The following is a 20509-nucleotide window of genomic DNA, read 5'->3' as shown; positions in this document are numbered from 1 at the left end:
CCATTCGAGTGAATTTTGAGCGCTCATCTTGCCATATAAACGCACCTTTAGCTTATGGTGCTGCGGGGACGTCACGGCTTCCACTCTGATGAGAACCAGACATTGGACATTGCGGCATCAACTGAAAAGGGTATTTGACAGCAGATCACAAAGCTCTTCCCAACCAACTAAAAATCAAAGGTTGTGTTCTCAGTAATGCCGACTAAAAGGGCTCCTCAAAATATCCTTTTCAGCTGGATCCTAGTTTAACCCATTGTGATCATCTAATTGATGCCCCTGCTTAAAGTATTACTTAACCTTGTACACCCCATTAAAGCAACACTGTGCTGAGGGGGGAAAAAAAAAAGCCATGCTCTTTCAGAAACAGCTCAGCTCCATCAAAGTGAATGTGGCTGAGCATTAATACCACATCCAGCAGGGGGCGCAGCTCGGGTAACTAGGTTTTTCTATTGGTTTACACAAGCTTTTGGAAGGTGATGGGAAGAAACCCAATGCTATTAGCTGCACGAGATTTAGGCAGAAACAAGCCATTCTGCAATCGCTTACACCAGACACCAGGGGACCATCAATCTAAACCAGCAACTCTCCTAGGCTCTGGTGGTCTCGCACTTAATCTGGAGGTCCACCACATGGCACACAGGCAGTTTTGCTTCAGCACTCGCATAACCAGAAATCCTTAAAGCTCAGGTGTTTGGGACCGGCAGTATTTTAGAATATCCAGTGTCTGGTCCTGGGCAGAGCGGGTGACCCCCTCCCCTCCCCCCCTACACTCACCATATGAAAATAGTAAAAAAAAAAAAAAATGAGCCACTACGTCAACAGCTAATGGACTACAGGGTGTGACCGTGTGGTGGCGAGATGCCGTAGCCGCCTCTGGACGGGACTTTGGTTGTGGCGGTGGCTACGCATTTTTCTGCTGGAAACACTAGATAAGGCACTTAGGAAGCGGAAGAGCAGCCAGACTGACAGTCTTTGTCCATGGTCTCTGGCATCTATACAGCTCTGGGCACAGAGATCCTCAGTACTGTGGCGGCTGGTAGCCATCGTCTGTCTCTGCGCTTTGTGTGAAGGGCGGCCGCTGGTAGTTATCGCTGACGGCATCCGGGTAGCTGGAATAGGGAGACGCGGCAGCCAAGTTGGGATCCATGTAGTTGGTGTTGAAGTCGTCCACCCCCATCTTGTACCTCTTATAGGCGAGACTTGCCAGAGGAAACTGTGAAGATAGCATGGCATCAATATTACTAACAAGGAAATCACCAAGACCCATGTTTGCCCAAGGCGTCCTGCCTATCAATGGACTTTAGACTACAGGCTGCAGCTAGGCAAGCAGGCGAACTTCAAATAGGCCCTCAGATTTCCCCAGCAGCACATCAAATACATACCTTATCTTCTTGAACTGGCATTTATATGCTGTGGCAATGGGGCATACTGGAGAAACACTGCAGACAGAATAGGGCGTTCTGCCTAGGAGACAGCATGGCACGGCTTCAGAGGGCACCAATGAGAGAATCTCAATGTTATGCTCCTAGACCCTGCAGCAGGCATAGATATAGCAGGGAAAGGAGTGTGGTGGTGAACGATTGGGGGGGGGGGGGGGGGGGGCGCGCGCATCTCCCATTTTCATATAACCTCAAGTGGGTGCTTTAGCCCGAAATATAATGTAAATTTTTACCAAACTTTTCCTCATCCCAATCTCTGCACTAATCAGCCTACAATAATACTTTCACATAATACAATTTCAGATTTCCACATTGGGGGTGGGGGGGGGGGGGGGGGGGGGGCAGTCCGAGCTGCCTCATTTTGTATATTAGCCTATTAAAATTTTTCCCGTTACTGAAGTGAGACTTACTGGCCTGTAGTTACCAGGCTCACTTTTGCTCCCTTTTTTGTAAATTGGAACCACGTTGGCAATGCGCCAATCCAATGGTACTACACCGGTCTTGACAGTGTCTAGAAATATTAGGTATAGCGGCCTAGCTATCTCATCACTTAGTTCCCTTAGTATCCTTGGGTGTAATCCATCTGGGCCTGGCGATTTATCAATTTTAGTCTTCTTTAGTCGCTTCCGCACCTCCTCCTGCGTTAGGTATGAGATATTTTGTGAGGGGTTCATTTTATTCCCCTGCATCTCGTGTGGCATTTCCATGTCAATTTAGCATGGAAAAACACCAGAAAGGTTTTGCATATCCAAGCGATTCTGACATTGTTTTTTCGCCACATGTTGTACTTCATTTAGGCGGAAAAAAAGACCAATAGAATTTGTATTTATTAAAAGCGCCAAAATTGGGAAAATTTTGAAAAACATCGTCATTTTTTCACATTTACAACTGCAATATCTCAAATATGTGCAAACATAATAGAAATTTTTGCTAAGATTTATATTTCCACCCGTTTACTTTATTTTGGGCGCACATTGGAAAAACGTTCGTTTTTTTAACCATTTAGGAGACGTACAAATTTAACATTACTTTTCAGCATTTTGAGGAACACTTTGTTTTCCTGCACCAAGTCAAGATTGGAAAGGCTCATAGGAGTCAGAATGATAGATACCCTCACAAGTGACCCCATTTTAAAAACTACACCCCTTAACGTATTCACTGAGGGGTGTCATGAGTATTTTAACCCCACAGTTTTTTTTCAGGAGTCAATGCAATTTAGAAGAGAAAAACTAAAATTTTATATTTTTGCAAATATGTCATTTTAAAGACAGGACTTTTTTCTATAGTACACATAAAAATGAGGATTTGCACCCAGAATGGATACCCCTGTTTGTCCCGTGCTCAGAAACATACCCATTGTGGCCCTAATCTTACGCCTGGATGCACAATGGGGCCCAAAATGAAAGGAGCAACCGGTGGCTTTCGGAACAGAAATTTTGCTTGAAGGAGATTTAGTCCCCATTGCCCACTTGTAGAGCCATTGAGTGACCAAAACGATGGAGAACGCCCACAAGTGACCCCATTTTGAAAAGTAGACCCCTTAACGAATTTATCTAGGGGTACGATGACTTTTTTGACTTCACAGTTTTTGAATGAATCTAAGCCAAGCAGAAGGAAAAAATTATGATTTTCATTTTTTTGGCAATTTTGTCGATTTAAAAATGTTTTTTTTGGACAGTGTACATAGGAATGAAGACGTTCACCCCAAAATGGATACCCCCGTTTGTCCCGTGTTCAGAAACATACCCAGTGTGGCCCTAATCTACTTACAGGACACATGGCTAGGCCCATAATGGAGGGAATGCCCACTGGATTTCAGGGCAGAACTGAATAAATTCCAGGCCCCATTGCCCACTTATACGGGAAAAAAATTGATTTCCTATAATATAGATTTAAAATTTCCTGGGCTCCCCGGCTCCTGCGAATGTGTCCAGCATTTTGCCGGCGGTCGCATGCGCAGCAGCCGGAAGGGTCGATGGAGGATAATCGCATCTGGATTCAAATGCGGAAGCCTCCGAGAAGATGTTTCATCTCCCCCCACCGATCGCATCGGTGAGGGGAGATGAAACGGCCACTTTTTAAAGAACTTTTACGTGATCGCCATTATGCATTGGATAACGGCGATCACGTGACCAGTAACCGCATACCGCGGCTCCCCGTGACATCTCCAGGCTCTTGGCTACCTTTGGTAGCCAGCAGCAGGGAGATTTTACATTTCTTGGGCAATATTTCACTTTTGCGCATGCGTCCGCCATCATGCTGACGGGCGCATGCGCCGAAGCTGGGGTAAGGTCGTATCATATGACTGGAAACCGCATACAGCGGTCCCCAGTCATATCTCCCTGCACTCGGCTAACTGTGACAGCCGGGTGCAGGGAGATTTTGAATTTGCCGGGCTCGCCGGCCTTCTGCGCATGCGCGCCACGTCGGCGCATGCGCAGAAGCCAGCAGGGGGTTCGGAGACCGGCTGGAGGACATGGAGGAAGCTGGGTGAGTATTTTCAACTCCCCTCATGGATCCGATCCATGAGGGGAGGTGAAACTTTTTTTTTAACATTTGTTTACTTTTCCGCGATCGCCGTTATACATTGGATAACGGCGTTCGCGGTACCGGGGACCGCTCACCGCGGTCCCCGCTGACATCTCCTGCCTCCCGGCTACCTACAGGAGCCAGGAGATTTTAAATTTCCCGCGGCTCCGGGCCTTCTGCGCATGCGGCTGACGTAATGCACTTTTATTTACTTTTTTGCGATCGGCGCCAATCGCAATGCCGGGGGGGGGTGTCCCCGCAGCCCGGGATGACAACTTCTTGCTGTCGGCTACCTGCGGGCACCGACAGCATGGAGCTGTCACATCCAGAGCCCGAGGGGCTTTATTCTCTGCAGGACACATGTTTTTACGTCCTCAGAGAATAAAGCCCACTTCGGGAGGACGTAAAAACACTATGGGCTGGTCGTTAACGGGTTAATGATCAGCTGGCAACGAAGCAACGATTATCGCCCAAACGATCACTTTAACAATTTTTGAGCAATCGTTGCTCCGTGCAAATGGGCCTTAACACAGCGGAGCCTACAGGACGTAACCACTGGATACCAATGAAGAACTAATATACTTGTTCTAATACATAGGAGACCCAGATGTGACTACACAGTGCACCCTTAGTGCTTGTCTGGTTCTCCTATATATTAGGACAAGTACTAAGGGTGCCCTGTGTAGTCATGTCTGGGTCCCCTATATATTAGGACAAGTACTAAGGGTGTCCTGTGTAGTCATGTCTGGTCCCCTATATATTAGGACAAGTACTAAGGGTGTCCTGTGTAGTCATGTCTGGTCCCCTATATATTAGGACAAGTACTACGGGTGCCCTGTGTAGTCATGTCTGGTTCTCCTATATATTAGGACATGACTACACAGGGCACCCGTAGTACATATATATATTAGGACAAGTACTAAGGGTGTCCTGTGTAGTCATCCATCCATCTATGGACAAGTACTAAGGGTGTGCTGTGTAGCCATGTCTGGGTCCCCTATATATTAGGACAAGCACTAAGGGTGTCCTGTGTAGTCATGTCTGCTCTCCTATATGCTAGGACAAGGACTAAGGGTGCCCTGTGTAGCCATGCCTGGTCTATATATTAGGACAAGGACTAAGGGTGCCCTGTGTAGTCATGTCTGGTCCCTATAGATTAGGACAAGTACTAAGGGGGCACTGTGTAGCCATGTCTAGGTCCCCTATGTATTAGGACAAGTACTAAGGGTGCATTGTGTAGCCATGTCTGGCCCCTCTATATATTAGGACAAGGACTAAGGGTGCCGCGTGCGTGCACACCAGACATGACTACACATGGCACCCTTAGTCCTTGTCCTAATATATAGGGGGGCCAGACATGGCTACACAATGCACCCTTAGTACTTGTCCTAATACATAGGGGACCTACACATGGCTACACAGTGCCCCCTTAGTACTTGTCCTAATATATATAGGGACCAGACATGGCTACACAGGACACCCTTAGTACTTGTCCTAATATATAGGACACCCAGACATGACTACACAGGGCACCCTTAGTCCTTGTCCTAATATATAGGGGACCCAGACATGGCTACACAGGGCACCCTTAGTACTTGTCCTAATATATAGGGGACCCAGACATGGCTACACAGGGCACCCTTAGTCCTTGTCCTAATATATAGGGGACCCAAACATGACTACACAGGGCACCCTTAGTACTTGTCCTAATATATAGGGGACCCAGACATGACTACACAGTGCACCCTTAGTACTTGTCCTAATATATAGGGACCCAGACATGACTACACAGTGCACCCTTAGTGCTTGTCCTAATATATAGGGACCCAGACATGACTACACAGGGCACCCTTAGTGCTTGTCCTAATATATAGGGACCCAGACATGGCTACACAGTGCACCCTTAGTACTTGTCCTAATATATAGGGACCCAGACATGGCTACACAGGGCACCCTTAGTACTTGTCCTAATATATAGGACACCCAGACACGACTACACAGGGCACCCTTAGTACTTGTCCTAATATATAGGAGACCAGACATGACTACACAGGGCACCCTTAGTACTTGTCCTAATATATAGAGACCAGACATGACTACACAGTGCACCCTTAGTGCTTGTCCTAATATATAGGGACCCAGACATGGCTACACAGGGCACCCTTAGTACTTGTCCTAATATATAGGGGACCAGACATGACTACACAGGGCACCCTTAGTACTTGTCCTATATATTAGGACACCCAGACATGGCTACACAGGACACCCTTAGTACTTGTCCTAATATATAGGAGACCAGACATGGCTACACAGGGCACCCTTAGTACTTGTCCTAATATATAGGGGACCAGACATGGCTACACAGGACACCCTTAGTACTTGTCCTAATATATAGGAGACCAGACATGGCTACACAGGGCACCCTTAGTACTTGTCCTAATATATAGGGGACCAGACATGACTACACAGGGCACCCTTAGTACCTGCCCCTTCCTGTTGCCCTATGTGCACTCCTCTTCACCCCAACAGAAATATCTGTATGGCTGCTGACATGTAGTTTCCATGTCCTGATGATTGGGGCCACACAGAACGGCATTGTGGGCTGCATATTGTGAGACCCTTCACACACTATACACACCCCCTAGTTATCACAGCCCCCACACATGACCCTATATCACAGCACACTAAGCTTCTCCTCTGCGGTGCGGCTCTTGTTGCAGTTTGCACAGATAAGCCCGGGGGCAGTGCAATATAGCAGCCTAGAACCGACTGCCTGCGGCTCCACCAACCAGCGCCAGGCTTCCTCTCTGCCTGACCCACAACATGCAGGCTGACCAGGTCACAATTGTTTAGAAAAATTAGAATCCTGATCACTCAAATTGTGAATTGATTTGATTAGATTATTCGCCTAGCTCTACTACCCAGGGTATGCTGCGCTAAAAGAGTGATTATAAGGAGCATCTGGTGCTCTGGAGGACCTGCCCTGCAGTACACACAAAACCCATTGATATGAATGGCACGGGATCAGCGTGGCACTACACTTATTGCAAGGTTTCCCCAAAGATTACAGTTGATCACTGGGAGTCTTCCTCCATATTGGGTAATAACTGCATCTTTGAAGGGTTCCTTGAAGTAAGGAGGGAGGCTGCACATTAACTACCCTGTTTCCCTGAAAATAAGACATAGCATGATTTTCCAGAATTTTTGAGGCTGCAAAATGATTTTTCAGGCTTTTTGAGGATGCTTGAAATATAAGCCCCACTCCAAAATTAAGCCCTGCTAACAGTTAATTAAAAAAGTCAATTTAAATAGTGTCCAGGCAGCTATACATGTAAAAAAAAGTATATTGCCAGCCTCTCTGCTGTCAGAGCCTATCCAAGGTGTCCCCTCATGCAGTACTGGCTTTAGCCAGCATATAGCGCTGTTGTATAACAGCAGAAAAAGAGTAAGCCCCCTAGGAAAACCAGGATACAAATTGGATTGGAAAGGGTTTAAAAAAAATAAAGGGGGGGGGGGGGGGGGGGCTTGCTCACCTCTCATTACGTTTAACCATTCTCCGCTCAGCGACCCGCACAGCATGTGAAGCGCTGAGTGAGCGATTCCCAACAACCTTTCGGATGTCTTAACTGTTCGCACTCGAGTTAGTGGTGACATCACTCACAAGAATTGGCTCATGTTCTAGTTTGAATGAGTGACATCACCGATCGCGCCTTCACTCTCGTTCAGCCTGTTCATAAAGGCATCGCTGGCGCGTTCAAATGTGGACCGTCCTGTCTTTCACATTCGCTGTATAAGTGACTGAGATGGACGGAATGAACGGTATTTAAACCGAATGAGAGGTCAGCGAGCCAACGATGGTTTATGCTGCATGGAATGAATGAACGAAAAGTGAATGATTCTTGTTAGTCGTTGAGGCCAAACAATTATCATTCACTTTGCTCGCTTGAACGACAACCGTTCCGTCCCGCTTAGACAACTGATGGGTTTCGGAGAATGTCATGTCCTGGCGTTTCAGACAGTTTGTGTATCAGCTTCCGCAGGTTGTCTCTACATCGATACAATGTAACAAACCCCTCAGTTATGTGAGCAAGATGAAAGCAGAACTAGTTTTTACCCCTCTACATATTTCACTATTTTTGTTCATTGTCAGCAAGCAGAGATCTTGAAAATTAGGAGGAATTAAACACATTGATTCAGCTTTATATACATAAAAGTGGAAACTCCCAGATGAAAGCAGTGGATACAGATAAAGGTTTCTCTAGGACATGTGAGAGGGTAAGTGTTTATGTGGAGACTTACCCAGGATAGGATGGAGAAGAAGTTGAAGGCAATGGCGGCCCGAGCATTATCAGCCCCCACGTGTGGGATAACGGCTGTTGATGCCCACTGATTGGCCAAGAAGCAGAACCCTACAAACCACAGGAAAGTCCAAAGACCTGAAAGATAAATGCAGAATGTGTAATAAGTGCCATTCCCATGCCAGGCTGATCCAATTATAAAAGGCGAGTGCTGCCACTATGTTAGTTACTGTCAGTAGGTCTAGAATAATTTCATCAAATGCCTTTATAGGGGTCAGAGGTCTGTTCTTGTGATACAGAGCTCCAAGTGCTACGATAAAACTTACTATCTGCAACCACCACAAGAGGGAGCTCACTGCATACAAATGTATACAGCTCCCATTGGAAGTCCATGAGAGTGGTATAAATGATGCAGACACCTCTAGAAGTGCCTGGGCTTCACCCCTCTGTGCACGCTAAAAAGGTTTTACCACTAAAACTATTTTGCCCTGTCCGCAGGATAGGGGATATATGTCTCATCGCTTCCATGGGACAAATGGAGCTAAAATTGAGCATGTGCTGCTCCGTTCACAAGGGGTCTTAGGGTGTGCGCTGGTCTCTGCGTGGCTGGGGGTCCCAGTAGTCAGACTCCAAGCGATCAGAAAAACCCTTTATGGCAGCATTTGTGGCCGATTGTAATTAGCAGGCATTCAGGTGGCAGTGGGTGACATGACCAGGTTTCCAAGCTCCTGTGGAGATTTGTAGATATTACTAGCATAGAGCAGTAGGGCTGATGCAGTGTTAGCATCACCAGCGACTCCTGTCTACTCTGGACCATAAGCGGAGCAGATCGTAATCGAAGTGTGGCGCTGCCATTCATTTCAAATGGAGTGAAGTCAGCGCTCCCACTTCCTGCTCTGACCACCGATGACGACAGCCTGCCCGCTGTACTGGCAGCAGGCCGGACGATCAACTGATTCATGGGGATTCTGCCTCCTGTCCTGATAATTTGCTACAATGTATCAGTCTGGAGTCTAATGTTTCGCTCACACAGGACTCTCTAAACTAAATACAATTGTAACATTTGCTCAATCAGGAAGGGTTTCCAACCTCATATTTCCATTCACTGAAAGTAAGCAGCTACAGGTCATCGCAAAATACTCACAGAAGTTTGCTACTCACTTTCTGTATGGGTCTCATTTAGACTAGATCGAAACAAAGATGGCAAACTACAGTGTTGCAGCCTTCCAGCAGAGGGCATAAGCTGAGCACAGTGGAGGCGATGCACACCAGTTACCAACCCGGCCCCCCATTAATGTGCACTATTAGTTTGGTTCCTGACTATCAGTCACAGTTGCCTGTGGCTCACAGGGTATAAAAGGTTGGTGACTTCTGCTATAGAGGAATACATGCCAAGTTACATTAGTGTGTTAGCGCATGCATGGAAGGTACCGTATGCCCAATTCCTTGCCAGTGTAGAGCACGACTTACCTGCAAAGCCCAGGTCACACAACACGATGTACTTTCGAGTGTTGGTATTGCTGACCATCGGGAAGTAGACGTCTAATGCAAGAAAAGCCAGCGCGCCTAAGAAGGCTATAACACCGATCCCCACGCCATAGTGACAAGCATCCATGTTCTGGTTAAAGACGCAATATAGTGTGCCCGCGCCACCTGGGTCACTGTCGTAGCCATCCGTCAGAATGCAGGCAAAGACAATGAGGGCAAAAATCTGAAGGAGGAACAAAAAGCAAAGAATTATTAGAAAGGACCCAAACAGACAGATTAATAAAAGAAATGACTAAGGGCGAGCCCAAAGTCTGGAACCAGCCACCCAGCTCCAGGAGAACCCCCTCTGTTATACTAACCCCTTTGTGACCAGGCCACATTTTGAAAAATCTGACACGTCACTTTAACATAGAACAACTCAGTAAAGGTTTTGCATATTCAAGTGATTCTAATATTGTTTTTTTGCCACATGTTGGACTTCGTTTAGGTGGTACAAGTAGGCTGATAAAATGTCTATTATTTGTTAAAAGTGCCAAAATTGGGAATTTGTTTTTTTTTTTATTTTTATTTTTTCACATTTTTAACTCTCAAATATGAGTAAACATACTGTACAAATTAATATTTCCATCTACTTATTCTATTCTGGACGCACAAAAACTTCCGCTTTTTTAAAAGCCATTTAGGAGACGTACAATTGATTAACATTTTGAGGAACACTTTGTTTTCCTGCACCAAGCCAAGGTTGCAAAGGCCCATAGGTGTCAGAATGATAGACACCCCCACAAATGACCCCATTTTACAAACTACACCCCTTAATGTATTCACTGAGGGGGGTCAGGAGTATTTTGACCCCCCACCGTGTCTTTTCAGGAGTTAATGCAATTTAGAGAAGAAAAAGTAAAATTTCATATTTTTGCAAATATGTCATTTTAAAGGGGCAGTTTTTTTTCTCTTTCTATAGGGCACATGAAAATGAGGATTTGCACCCCAAAACAGATACCCCTGTTTGTCCTGTGTTCAGAACCATATTTCTTGTGGCCCTAATCTTCTGTCTGTATGCACAACGGGGCCCAAAACGAAAGGAGCAGCCGGTGGCTTTCAGATCAGACATTTTGCATGAAGGTGTTTCAGGCCCCATTGCCCGCTTGTAGAGCCCTTGAGCAGCCAAAACAATGGAGAACCACCACAAATGACCCCATTTTGAAAACGAGACCCCTTAGCAAATTCATCTAGGAGTGTACTGTGTATTTTGGCTCCATGGTTTTTGAATGAATCCAAGCAAAGCAGAAAAAAAAAAATTACGATTTTCCATTTTTTTAGCAATTGTCCTCAGATAAATCCGGGGGCCTTAGATACGATATTTCATCTCCCCTCATGATCCTTCAGGGAAGACGAAACAAAACTTTTACATGATCGGTGCTATTCATTGGATAACAGCGATCATGTGACCGGGAACCGCATACAGCGGCCCCAGGTGACAGCGACCTGCTCTCAGCTACTCATACTAGGAGGGAGTTTTTAAATTTCCCGGTCCTCTGCACGTGACGTAATGACATGTGGCACAAATGCGCAGACACCTGTGTCAGGTCTTGGAGGACCAGAATGTCACGGGACATCGCGGAGGACGGGAGTGAGTATTCTCAGTTTCCCTCACAGATCCGATTTTTTTAAAACTTTGTATTTACTTTAATGCAATCGATGGTGTAGACCAGCGATCACATGACCTCGGGGCTTCCTGCGGCCGCCCCATGACAGCTCCAGGTTGTCGGATACTTCACAGCACTGCACGTTCACAGCCTGCAGGGCTTTAATTCGCAGAGGAAGAGTGTTTTTACGGCCCTCGGGATTAAAGGCCAGCAAAGCAGGATGTAAAAACACTATGGGGTGGTCACTAAGGGGTTAATGGAACACAGTGAGGATAACAAACAAGTAGTAAGGATGTGGACAGGGATCTGGATACACACTATGTCCCTCCCAGTGAAAAGGCTGAACTGTCAGCATGACAGGGAGTGTTGCCACAGGGAAACTCGAGCTACAGGGAATGTAAGCAGAGGTGTAACCAAGGATGGTCTTACAGAAAAGTAAGGGCCCTGGCAATCCCTCTTCTTTGGCATATGGGGGAGGAAAAAACAAAAAAAAACAAAGACAGACAGAGGCCCTTTTCTCCAACTGTTTATACCCTTGTACCGCCTCACAATGCCCACATAATATCCCATATAGTGCAGAGCTCACATAACAGCGCCACACACTGGCAGACAGAGGAGTGCTGGATGAGGACGAAACTGTGTGATATAAGGGATTACAATACTAGGAAGGAGTGGTTTATTGTGTAGAACTGACCCCTTCTAGGGAGGCTCTAGTACCCTGTTGTACCGCCTCTAGCTTGGATACATGGTGTGATAGAGGCGGGCATGGAGGCTCTAGTACCCTGTTGTACCGCCTCTAGCTTAGATACAAGATGTGATACGGCCAGCATGGATGCTCTAGTACCCTGTTGTACTGCCTCTAGCTTGGATACAAGATGTGATACGGACGAGCATGGATGCTCTAGTACCCTGTTGTCCCGCCTCTAGCTTAGATACAAGATGTGATACGGCCGGCATGGAGGTTCTAGTACCCTGTTGTCCTGCCTCTATCTTGGATACAAGATGTGATACGGCCAGGCATGGAGGCTCTAGTACCCTGTTGTCCCGCCTCTATCTTAGATACAAGATGTGATACGGCCGGCATGGATGCTCTAGTACCCTGTTGTCCCGCCTCTATCTTAGATACAAGATGTGATACAGGCGAGCATGGAGGCTCTAGTACCCTGTTGGGCCACTTCTAGCTTGGATACAAGGTGTGCTACGACGGGCATGGAGGCTCTAGTACCCCATTTTACTGCCTCTAGCTTGCATACAAGATGTGATCTGAGCATGGAGGCTCTAATACCTCTAGAGCTGCACACTAACAGGCAGCCAATGCTGGTGTCACCGAGCATATGGTTCCCATCCGTAGCAGTCCAGATATCTCATTCATGAAACCAGTGCAAGAGAAAGCATTGGTGTTGTGGTGAAAACGGCAAGACATGTAATGGGCAACCAGAATGAAGGTGCCACCTGTGTCTGGACGATGGAACTGTTGGATGTGCTGGTTGACAGATGAAACGATCCTCAACTGGGGGTCCACCGGGGCCGTCCACAGTCTGTTCACCATGTGTGCGGGTCCTCACAAAACCACCGCCTTCTAAGGACCATCCAACTTCTCACACCCCAATAATGCGCCCCTCTCAGACTCTGGTAACGGGGGGAGGGGAATCTCTTTGCATCGTAGAGGCGTCTAGTGGTCAACAAGCTCTACACAAGCAGGAGAAGAGGTCACTGCACACAAGGGGCCTCCGAGAGCCTCTTATAGGCCAAGGGGGAACCACTTTAACAGCCTACGGTGGCAAGACCCCGTGTCTAATGAGACCGCAACCGTATTGGTTACATATCTCATACATGAGACTACTGCGTGCCAATATGACATTTCTTTCTTGTGCCAACTAGTATTTTTCAACCAGCAATTCAAGATAATGCCCAAATAATGACTAGATGTAGTCCAGCGATTCTCAGGTCCAGCGATTCTCAGGTCTAGTCCTTGGGGCCCCTTACAAATCCCAGTCCATTGCCTGAGCCTGCGGCGTAATGTGCAGCCACACGTGTATGGAAGAAGCAGCGGCGCTCCTGAAGAATTGACGTGCTGCGGCTGTCCATTCTGTGCTGCATCACTGGTTCCACCCTGCTTTGCCACGACGGATTAGCCGCCTCGTGTGGACGAGGTTTTTGCAAAATCTCCTCCACATGGCTGGCTAATCCCGAGATTAGGAGTTGCGGGTGGATTTGCCGCACAGAGATTCCGCAGCAAACCCCTCCCGTGTGAACCCAGCCTAAGGGCTTTAGTATTAAGGAGATGTATTTGACTCTGTATGTTATGCTTGAAAAAGACGGCATGGCGGGCTAAACGTCGCATCATGGAAGAATAAAGGGCTTTTTATATTTTTTGCATTATACTACTGCTGCCGCTGACATCTGTTGTCTTGGGAGACCGCTCTGCCGCCGGCGGACCGGACCTACAGGCTAGGTAAGTGGAATGCCTGTAGGGATGCTGCTCAGCCCTAGCCCAACAGGGATGTCCATCACCACCAGGGCCCCCTTCCCTCCCCCCCCCCCCCCCCAATTCATACAGGGGGGGGGGGGACACACTCACCGCCAGGGCCCCCTTCCCCCCCCCCCCCCCCATTCATACGGAGGAGACACTCACCGCCAGGGCCCCCTTCGCCCCCATTCATACGGAGGAGACACTCACCGCCAGGGCCCCCCCCCCATTCATACGGAGGAGACACTCACCGCCAGGGCTCCCTTCGCCCCCATTCATACGGAGGAGACACTCACCGCCAGGGCCCCCTTCCCCCCCCCCCCATTCATACGGAGGAGACACTCACCGCCAGGGCCCCCTTCTCCCCCCCCCCCCCCCCATTCATACGGAGGAGACACTCACCGCCAGGGCCCCCTTCCCCCCCCCCCCCCCCCCCCCCCCCCCCCCCCCATTCATACGGAGGAGACACTCACCGCCAGGGCCCCCTCCCCCCCCCCCCCCCCCCATTCATACGGAGGAGACACTCACCGCCAGGGCCCCCTTCCCCCCCCCCCCCCCCCCATTCATACGGAGGAGACACTCACCGCCAGGGCCCCCCTCCCCCTATTCATACGGAGGAGACACTCACCGCCAGGGCCCCCCTCCCCCTATTCATACGGAGGAGACACTCACCGCCAGGGCCCCCCTCCCCCTATTCATACGGAGGAGACACTCACCACCAGGGCCCCCCTCCCCCTATTCATACGGAGGAGACACTCACCACCAGGGCCCCCCTCCCCCTATTCATACGGAGGAGACACTCACCGCCAGGGCCCCCTTCCCCCCCCATTCATACGGAGGAGACACTCACCACCAGGGCCCCCCTCCCCCTATTCATACGGAGGAGACACTCACCACCAGGGCCCCCCTCCCCCTATTCATACGGAGGAGACACTCACCGCCAGGGCCCCCTTCCCCCCCCATTCATACGGAGGAGACACTCACCACCAGGGCCCCCCTCCCCCTATTCATACGGAGGAGACACTCACCACCAGGGCCCCCTTCCCCTATTCATACGGAGGAGACACTCACCACCAGGGCCCCCTTCCCACCCACCCCTATACAAGTAGACATTATTTGCACTGGACAGTTCACTGCAATGGCCTACTGCAGTGCATAATACACGCAAATAGGTCATACATCGCGTGAAAACAGACGCTCATGTGAAGTAACCCCCTGAAATGAATGGGTTCCAGTCACTGTATTATGTACGCAAACGTTGCCCCCGGGATGCTCTGCTCAGATACGCTGGTGTGAACAAGCCCTTACTATACAGTCCTACAAGAACATCAGGCCCTTTAAGGCAGCCATAAGGCTGACGTGGCCATTGGTGAAAATGAATTTGACACCCCTGATGTACAGGCACTGCACTTAGCAGCTGTGGCCAGCAGAGGGGGATGCTGAGCACTTTTGGTGACACTATTTATTAATCTGCCCACATAAAACATAAATGGGTGAACTGACGCATTTAACTTCTTGTAACCCAAATCCTAGAAGTAGTGCAGACGGTGCCCGCTATTACATTACAGTAGGACGACGGAGAACACGCAGCATCAGGCGACTGGAACTTTGGCCGGGCTCACACAACCGGATGGGAATTGCTTATTACGCGAGCTATGTAAGGCCATGTGATATGCCGTAGCGCATTAGTTTCGCCGCCATACGCAGGGTTCACAGCTGTAAAAACGCTGGGGCTCCTGCAGCGCTTTATGCTTACGGCTGTGTGTGCCTGGCCCCTGAAGACAGCACTGCGCCGACACAGTAGGGGGCGGTCTCATGCGAACACTTCTATTTATGACAGTTGCCATCAAGCGGTCCAGAACGGTCACACCTGTTGCGTCATATAATCGCCAAGTAATGCCCACCCCCTTGGCAATGACTTACCGCTAGAGATCATGAGAACTGGATCATCACCCTCAATCTCTATAATGGTACTAAATGAGGCTTCCGTTTTGTGGTTACTGTCTGCCACCGATATTGTGGGTCCCGAGCCCGTGTGTGCGCGCCCGTCCGGTCAGCTTCACCGAAGGAAGCATGGCATCTCCAGACACAGAGCCCGCTGTAGCGGTGTGCCATGGGCATCAGCAGGCGCCCTGAACCTCCACACCACTTCTGGTGATTTACTACAGTAGCCAGTAAGCAGGGACTAATTAACTTACCCCTCAGCCTCATGCACACGGCGGGCGCCGCCCAGCAGTGACCCTTCACAGCACGCCAAGGAAAAAAAATGATCCTACGTGCGTGCGAGCGGAACCAATGCCGGTTTCTGCTTGTGGATGAAAAATGGCAGCATGCCCCACATGACTGCGGTTCCTACATGGACGGCTTCCGCTGAGGTCAATGGAAGCCGTCCGACCTGCAGCCCTCCGCAATGACGGGTACTGCAAACGTCCAACGGCGAGCCGTGCGGCTCATCCGCAGTAGAGGTGAAGATTCAAGCCTAGCAGGTACACAGACCCCGCTGCGGGCTCCGACCCACCCGTGTGCCTGTGGCCTTAGGGCGGTCTCAGACAACCGGATTTGAATTGCGGATTCCGCAACTGCCGTGGTATAACGCGGGCATTGATGGGCATGTAGTTTCAAACTTTCCTTCGCACCTGCTGGTACGAATTGCGTATTCTGCTCGCAGAAGAAACATTGCAGCATGCTCTACTTCACTGCAGACGGCATCCATTGATATTAACGCAATTAACATTGCGCAAGGGCTGTGGGTACCGGCGGCATCGCCAAGCGCCAATGCGGGAGATAGAGACATTAAAAACAACCACCCGTACTGCGCAAGATTAAGCCTCCGCGGTCAATACAATTACGCGACGTATGCAGGGTCACTAGGCGGGCTCACAGCCGGAATCCGCTGTAGACGGTCCGCACGTGTCATCTGACCCAGGCGTGAGTCCAGCCGTAGGCGCTGTCCCACAATCACAGCGGTGCGGCCAGCTGCCATATTCTGTCCGGGTAAATACTGCAGGGTAGGACAGGAGCCAAAGGGGCGCCATTACAGTCGTGGGGGGCCGCCTGTCTATGTCCGTCATATAAAGAAAGCGGTATTCTGCTCTCCTTCCCCCGTGATGGCAGCGCCCCCCCCCCCCCCTCGCGCCCGTGGGATCGCCCTTCGTACACACTTACTATTTTTTAATAACTATATTAAAAAAAAAATTCATTTTCCAAACGTGAGCGGCAGTAATAATACAGCGTCACCGTGTGCTGCGCCAGGCGGTGGAACCGGATCTACTGCCGCCCCCTCCCCCTGCCCTGTAAACAGACCCCACGTGCCCCTCTATCACATGACGCAGACCCCGCATGTGACTGCCAGTGTAATCCCAGCGCATGACTCAGGGTGGGGGGGCAGGTGATTTAACCCCTCACTGTAGGGTTCATAGCAACCCCCAGGCTGTGCGCTGGAGAACTGAAAGGGTTAACAGTACATCCTTCTGCCGCCTCCACCCTGCCTGCAGGAGGAGAAAGTTTAACCCCATCAGCTCCAGCCTGCCGGAAAGTAGTATTTACCCAGGACTCTCGAGTTAACAAATCATCTGATAATTAACCTAGAGACGGATGTGGAGGGCGGGCAGAACCGTCTATTGTCTGATGCCGGGCGCTGCCACACGGGCGCTGCCGCTTTGCAGAGCTCACGCCTGAAGCTCCTACATGCATTGCAAAAGTTCTAACACCCCTATGAAGATGGCTATATCCTGCGTCACCAAGCATAAGTGGGGGGCCTAGGCACAGGCTAGAGGGGCCTTTCGTTATTAGCTCCTCCCACTGCGCAGATGGAGTGGAATCGCAGGTATAAGAAAAAAGTATCTGATCCATCAGAGAAAAGTGAAGAACTGCACTTTTCAAAGTTGTGGCCAAAAGTGAGACATCTCTGAACCGCAGACCACGGGCGATGCCAGGAGGGCGCTGCCAGGGGGTGAAGGAGGGCGACTGCAAGTAGTCAAGACTTGCTTGATGGTCAACGTTACTGCAAGGGATGTCATGGTAGACAGGCGATGTGGCGCCATTCATAGACGTTGCTGCAAGGGATGTCATGGTAGACCCGGGGGGCTCATTCACACGACTGGAGATTAATCACAATTTATTCACAAGAGTGAATTTACTCCAAATAATTGCGTGAAAGATAAATAAACCCCCGCAGCGCGCCAATGTTGGGCGTTCCCTCGGACAGCCTCGTCCATCGCATGGCGCTCACCTGCCGTGTCCCGTTGGGGAAACACTTGTGACCCTCTGATGCCATAAAGATCGCAACATCACAGAAGACGATCATTAATCTCATCACTAGGAAAGAAAAACAAAGGGACGCGCAATGGCGAGCGCGAGATCAGGCCGGCTGTGTGAATGGAGCCCAAGAGGCAGCGAGAGAGCGGTCAGCGACCGGTCATGTGATCGCCAGGAATAACAGCTGCCAATCATCATCAAGTATCCGTCCCAAGATAAATAAGGGGATACATAAATACATTGTAGCAGGTTGTATTCCGGTCCGCGGAGCGGCTTCAGGGCTCACGCAGACGTGCGAGTCCTGGCCGGTCACACGCAGTGCAGGAACAGGTGCAGCAGTGGCCGGCAGAGGACAGACTACAGCTCCCGTACGTTCCAGGCCCAGCACACCGCAACGGTCATGGCACCACAGCGCCCAGCATGCTCTGCGGAGCCACAGCTGTCACGGGACTACAACTCCCAGCAAGTCCTACCAGACGGCAGCGTATACCGAGCAGTGAACTAACCCGCCGCCGGTACTCACAGCGCTAAGGAGCCGCAGGATGGTCTCCGGACGTCGGAGGAACTCTTCCAGGCTGAAGCTGCCCCCGGCCTTAGCCGCACCGTACGCCCCACTCTCCATGCTGTTGCTGCTTGTCTCTTGCCGGAGCCGCTCTTCCTGGACGGGAGGCCACGCCTAGAGGTTACAGGCTCCGCCCCTACCAACTCCTGCCCAACCGCCTTGCCTGGACAGGAGGCCACGCCCATATGTTACTGGCTCCGCCCCACCCTCTCCTGCCGAGCCGCTTTTCCCGGACAGGAGGCCACGCCTCCACCCCTCCTTAGCCGTCGCCGAGCGCCCTCTACAGGCTGGTGGTAGTTACTGCACGGGCGTCTGCTGACGGACGGCCGTCTATTATTACCTGCCTCCAGGTCGTGAATGAGCCAACCTAAACAACCAATCAGGATGTGAATGGAGCAGAAGTGTTGTGGAATATAGATCTATGCGTCCTTGCACAGTATGCCCAGCCCCGGTCCACAGCGCCCCCAGCAGGTCATGTTCTCAGTGTCCTGCAAGTGATGTAATGATTGTCGGTCCTCAGACATTACTGTAGGATATCCTGCAAATCTGACCTGTTGGGGGCGCTGAGGAGCGGAGTTGTCCTAAAAGCTGCTTCACACATAACTATTAGCCCGCACAATACGCAGCGATTGGACGCCATTAATCTCAGTGTCGTCGTAGACATTTCTGTATTTTGCGCAGTTTCTATCTACGCTTTTGGGCACCAAAAGTCCCGTTAGCAGTCAATGGGGGGTGCAGAAAACGCGAGAAACACTGCGCAATCCCACTGGAAGAATAACTAATTAGATGAACTAGCCATTTCAAATGGCGCGGGCAGAAAAAGTGCGGCGGAAATGCTGATACGCACGCAAAAAAGCCTCATTCAGTGAAAAAACGTTGCAGCCTCGTGTGAAGGCGTCCTGCGGCCATAAGAAGAGAGTTGTTACTGTGTACATGTATGTTTACTCGTAACGGAAATGCTGCGGATCGCGTGGGGAAAAATCTGCGCATTTCCGCAAAAGATTGTCGTGGCAGATTTTGACTCCAAATCAGCCGCGCTCCCATCACCTCCGAGGTCTTCTCGCTCCCGTCGCTTCCATCAGCGGACATTCGCACAAGTGGCCTGCGGCGCTGCGCCAACTAGACGGCGAAGGAAGCGCCGGGAGCAAGAAGACTTCGGAGGTGATGGGAGCGCGACGTCTTCTGAAATCCACATCAACGATACGGATTTCGTCTTTTGTGGTTTTTGTCGTGGAATTTTCCGCTACAGAAAACCAACATATTGCTGCGTGTAATCGTCCCTCGCGTCATCTTCACACGGACGTATTTACAACATGCAGTGAAGTGGACCCATGTGTTTGCCGCGCGCTGGAGAATGTGCCCGGCGGGCAGAAAATGTACGATAAACTACAACAATAGGTGCGCAAAAGAAGTAAATTTAGGCCGGCTTCAAAATCGTGTGAGATGTGTGCGCTCCTTCGCATCTCCCATTGTTTTCAATGGAGCCGGTGGCATCATACCGCGTGCGAGGGGCGCGCGATGCGAGGTTTTACCTGTTGGCCGCGGCAGACGATCGCTTCTTCCACAAGGTGGTTTTAAAACAAAAACATCTCACATCAGCGAGGAAATCTCACGTTGGCGAGCCGTAGGCCTCATTCACACGAGCGCTATTTTAACGCATTAGAGGCGCGTGAACAGATTGCGTCTATTAGAACCGATGGTTTCCTATAGAAGCGTTCGCACGAAGGAATTGTAGCAAAATACTCGCACCAAAGATGGGACGGCGACTGCAAAGCTCGCATCGAAGGTCCGCGGTTACACGTCTGCTCGTGTGAAGTCAG

General features: G+C 50.0%; 1 protein-coding gene across 1 annotated transcript; it reads right to left on the bottom strand.

Moving 5' to 3' along the window:
* Positions 1 to 753: 753 nt before the first annotated feature.
* Positions 754 to 18809, bottom strand: SYNGR2 (synaptogyrin 2). The gene is made up of 4 exons (XM_066588052.1): positions 18651 to 18809; positions 9737 to 9977; positions 8268 to 8404; positions 754 to 1213 (listed from the first exon to the last, which is right to left on the bottom strand). Exons 1-4 carry the CDS (start codon positions 18747 to 18749, stop codon positions 1019 to 1021), a joined length of 672 nt encoding a protein of 223 aa, XP_066444149.1. The 5' UTR covers positions 18750 to 18809; the 3' UTR covers positions 754 to 1018.
* Positions 18810 to 20509: the final 1700 nt, after the last annotated feature.

This window comes from Eleutherodactylus coqui, chromosome 13, assembly GCF_035609145.1.
Source record: "Eleutherodactylus coqui strain aEleCoq1 chromosome 13, aEleCoq1.hap1, whole genome shotgun sequence".
Classification (NCBI taxonomy): Eukaryota; Metazoa; Chordata; class Amphibia; order Anura; family Eleutherodactylidae; genus Eleutherodactylus; species Eleutherodactylus coqui.
Note: the sequence above shows the minus strand (reverse complement) of the source record. Positions and strands in the feature narration are given on the sequence as shown.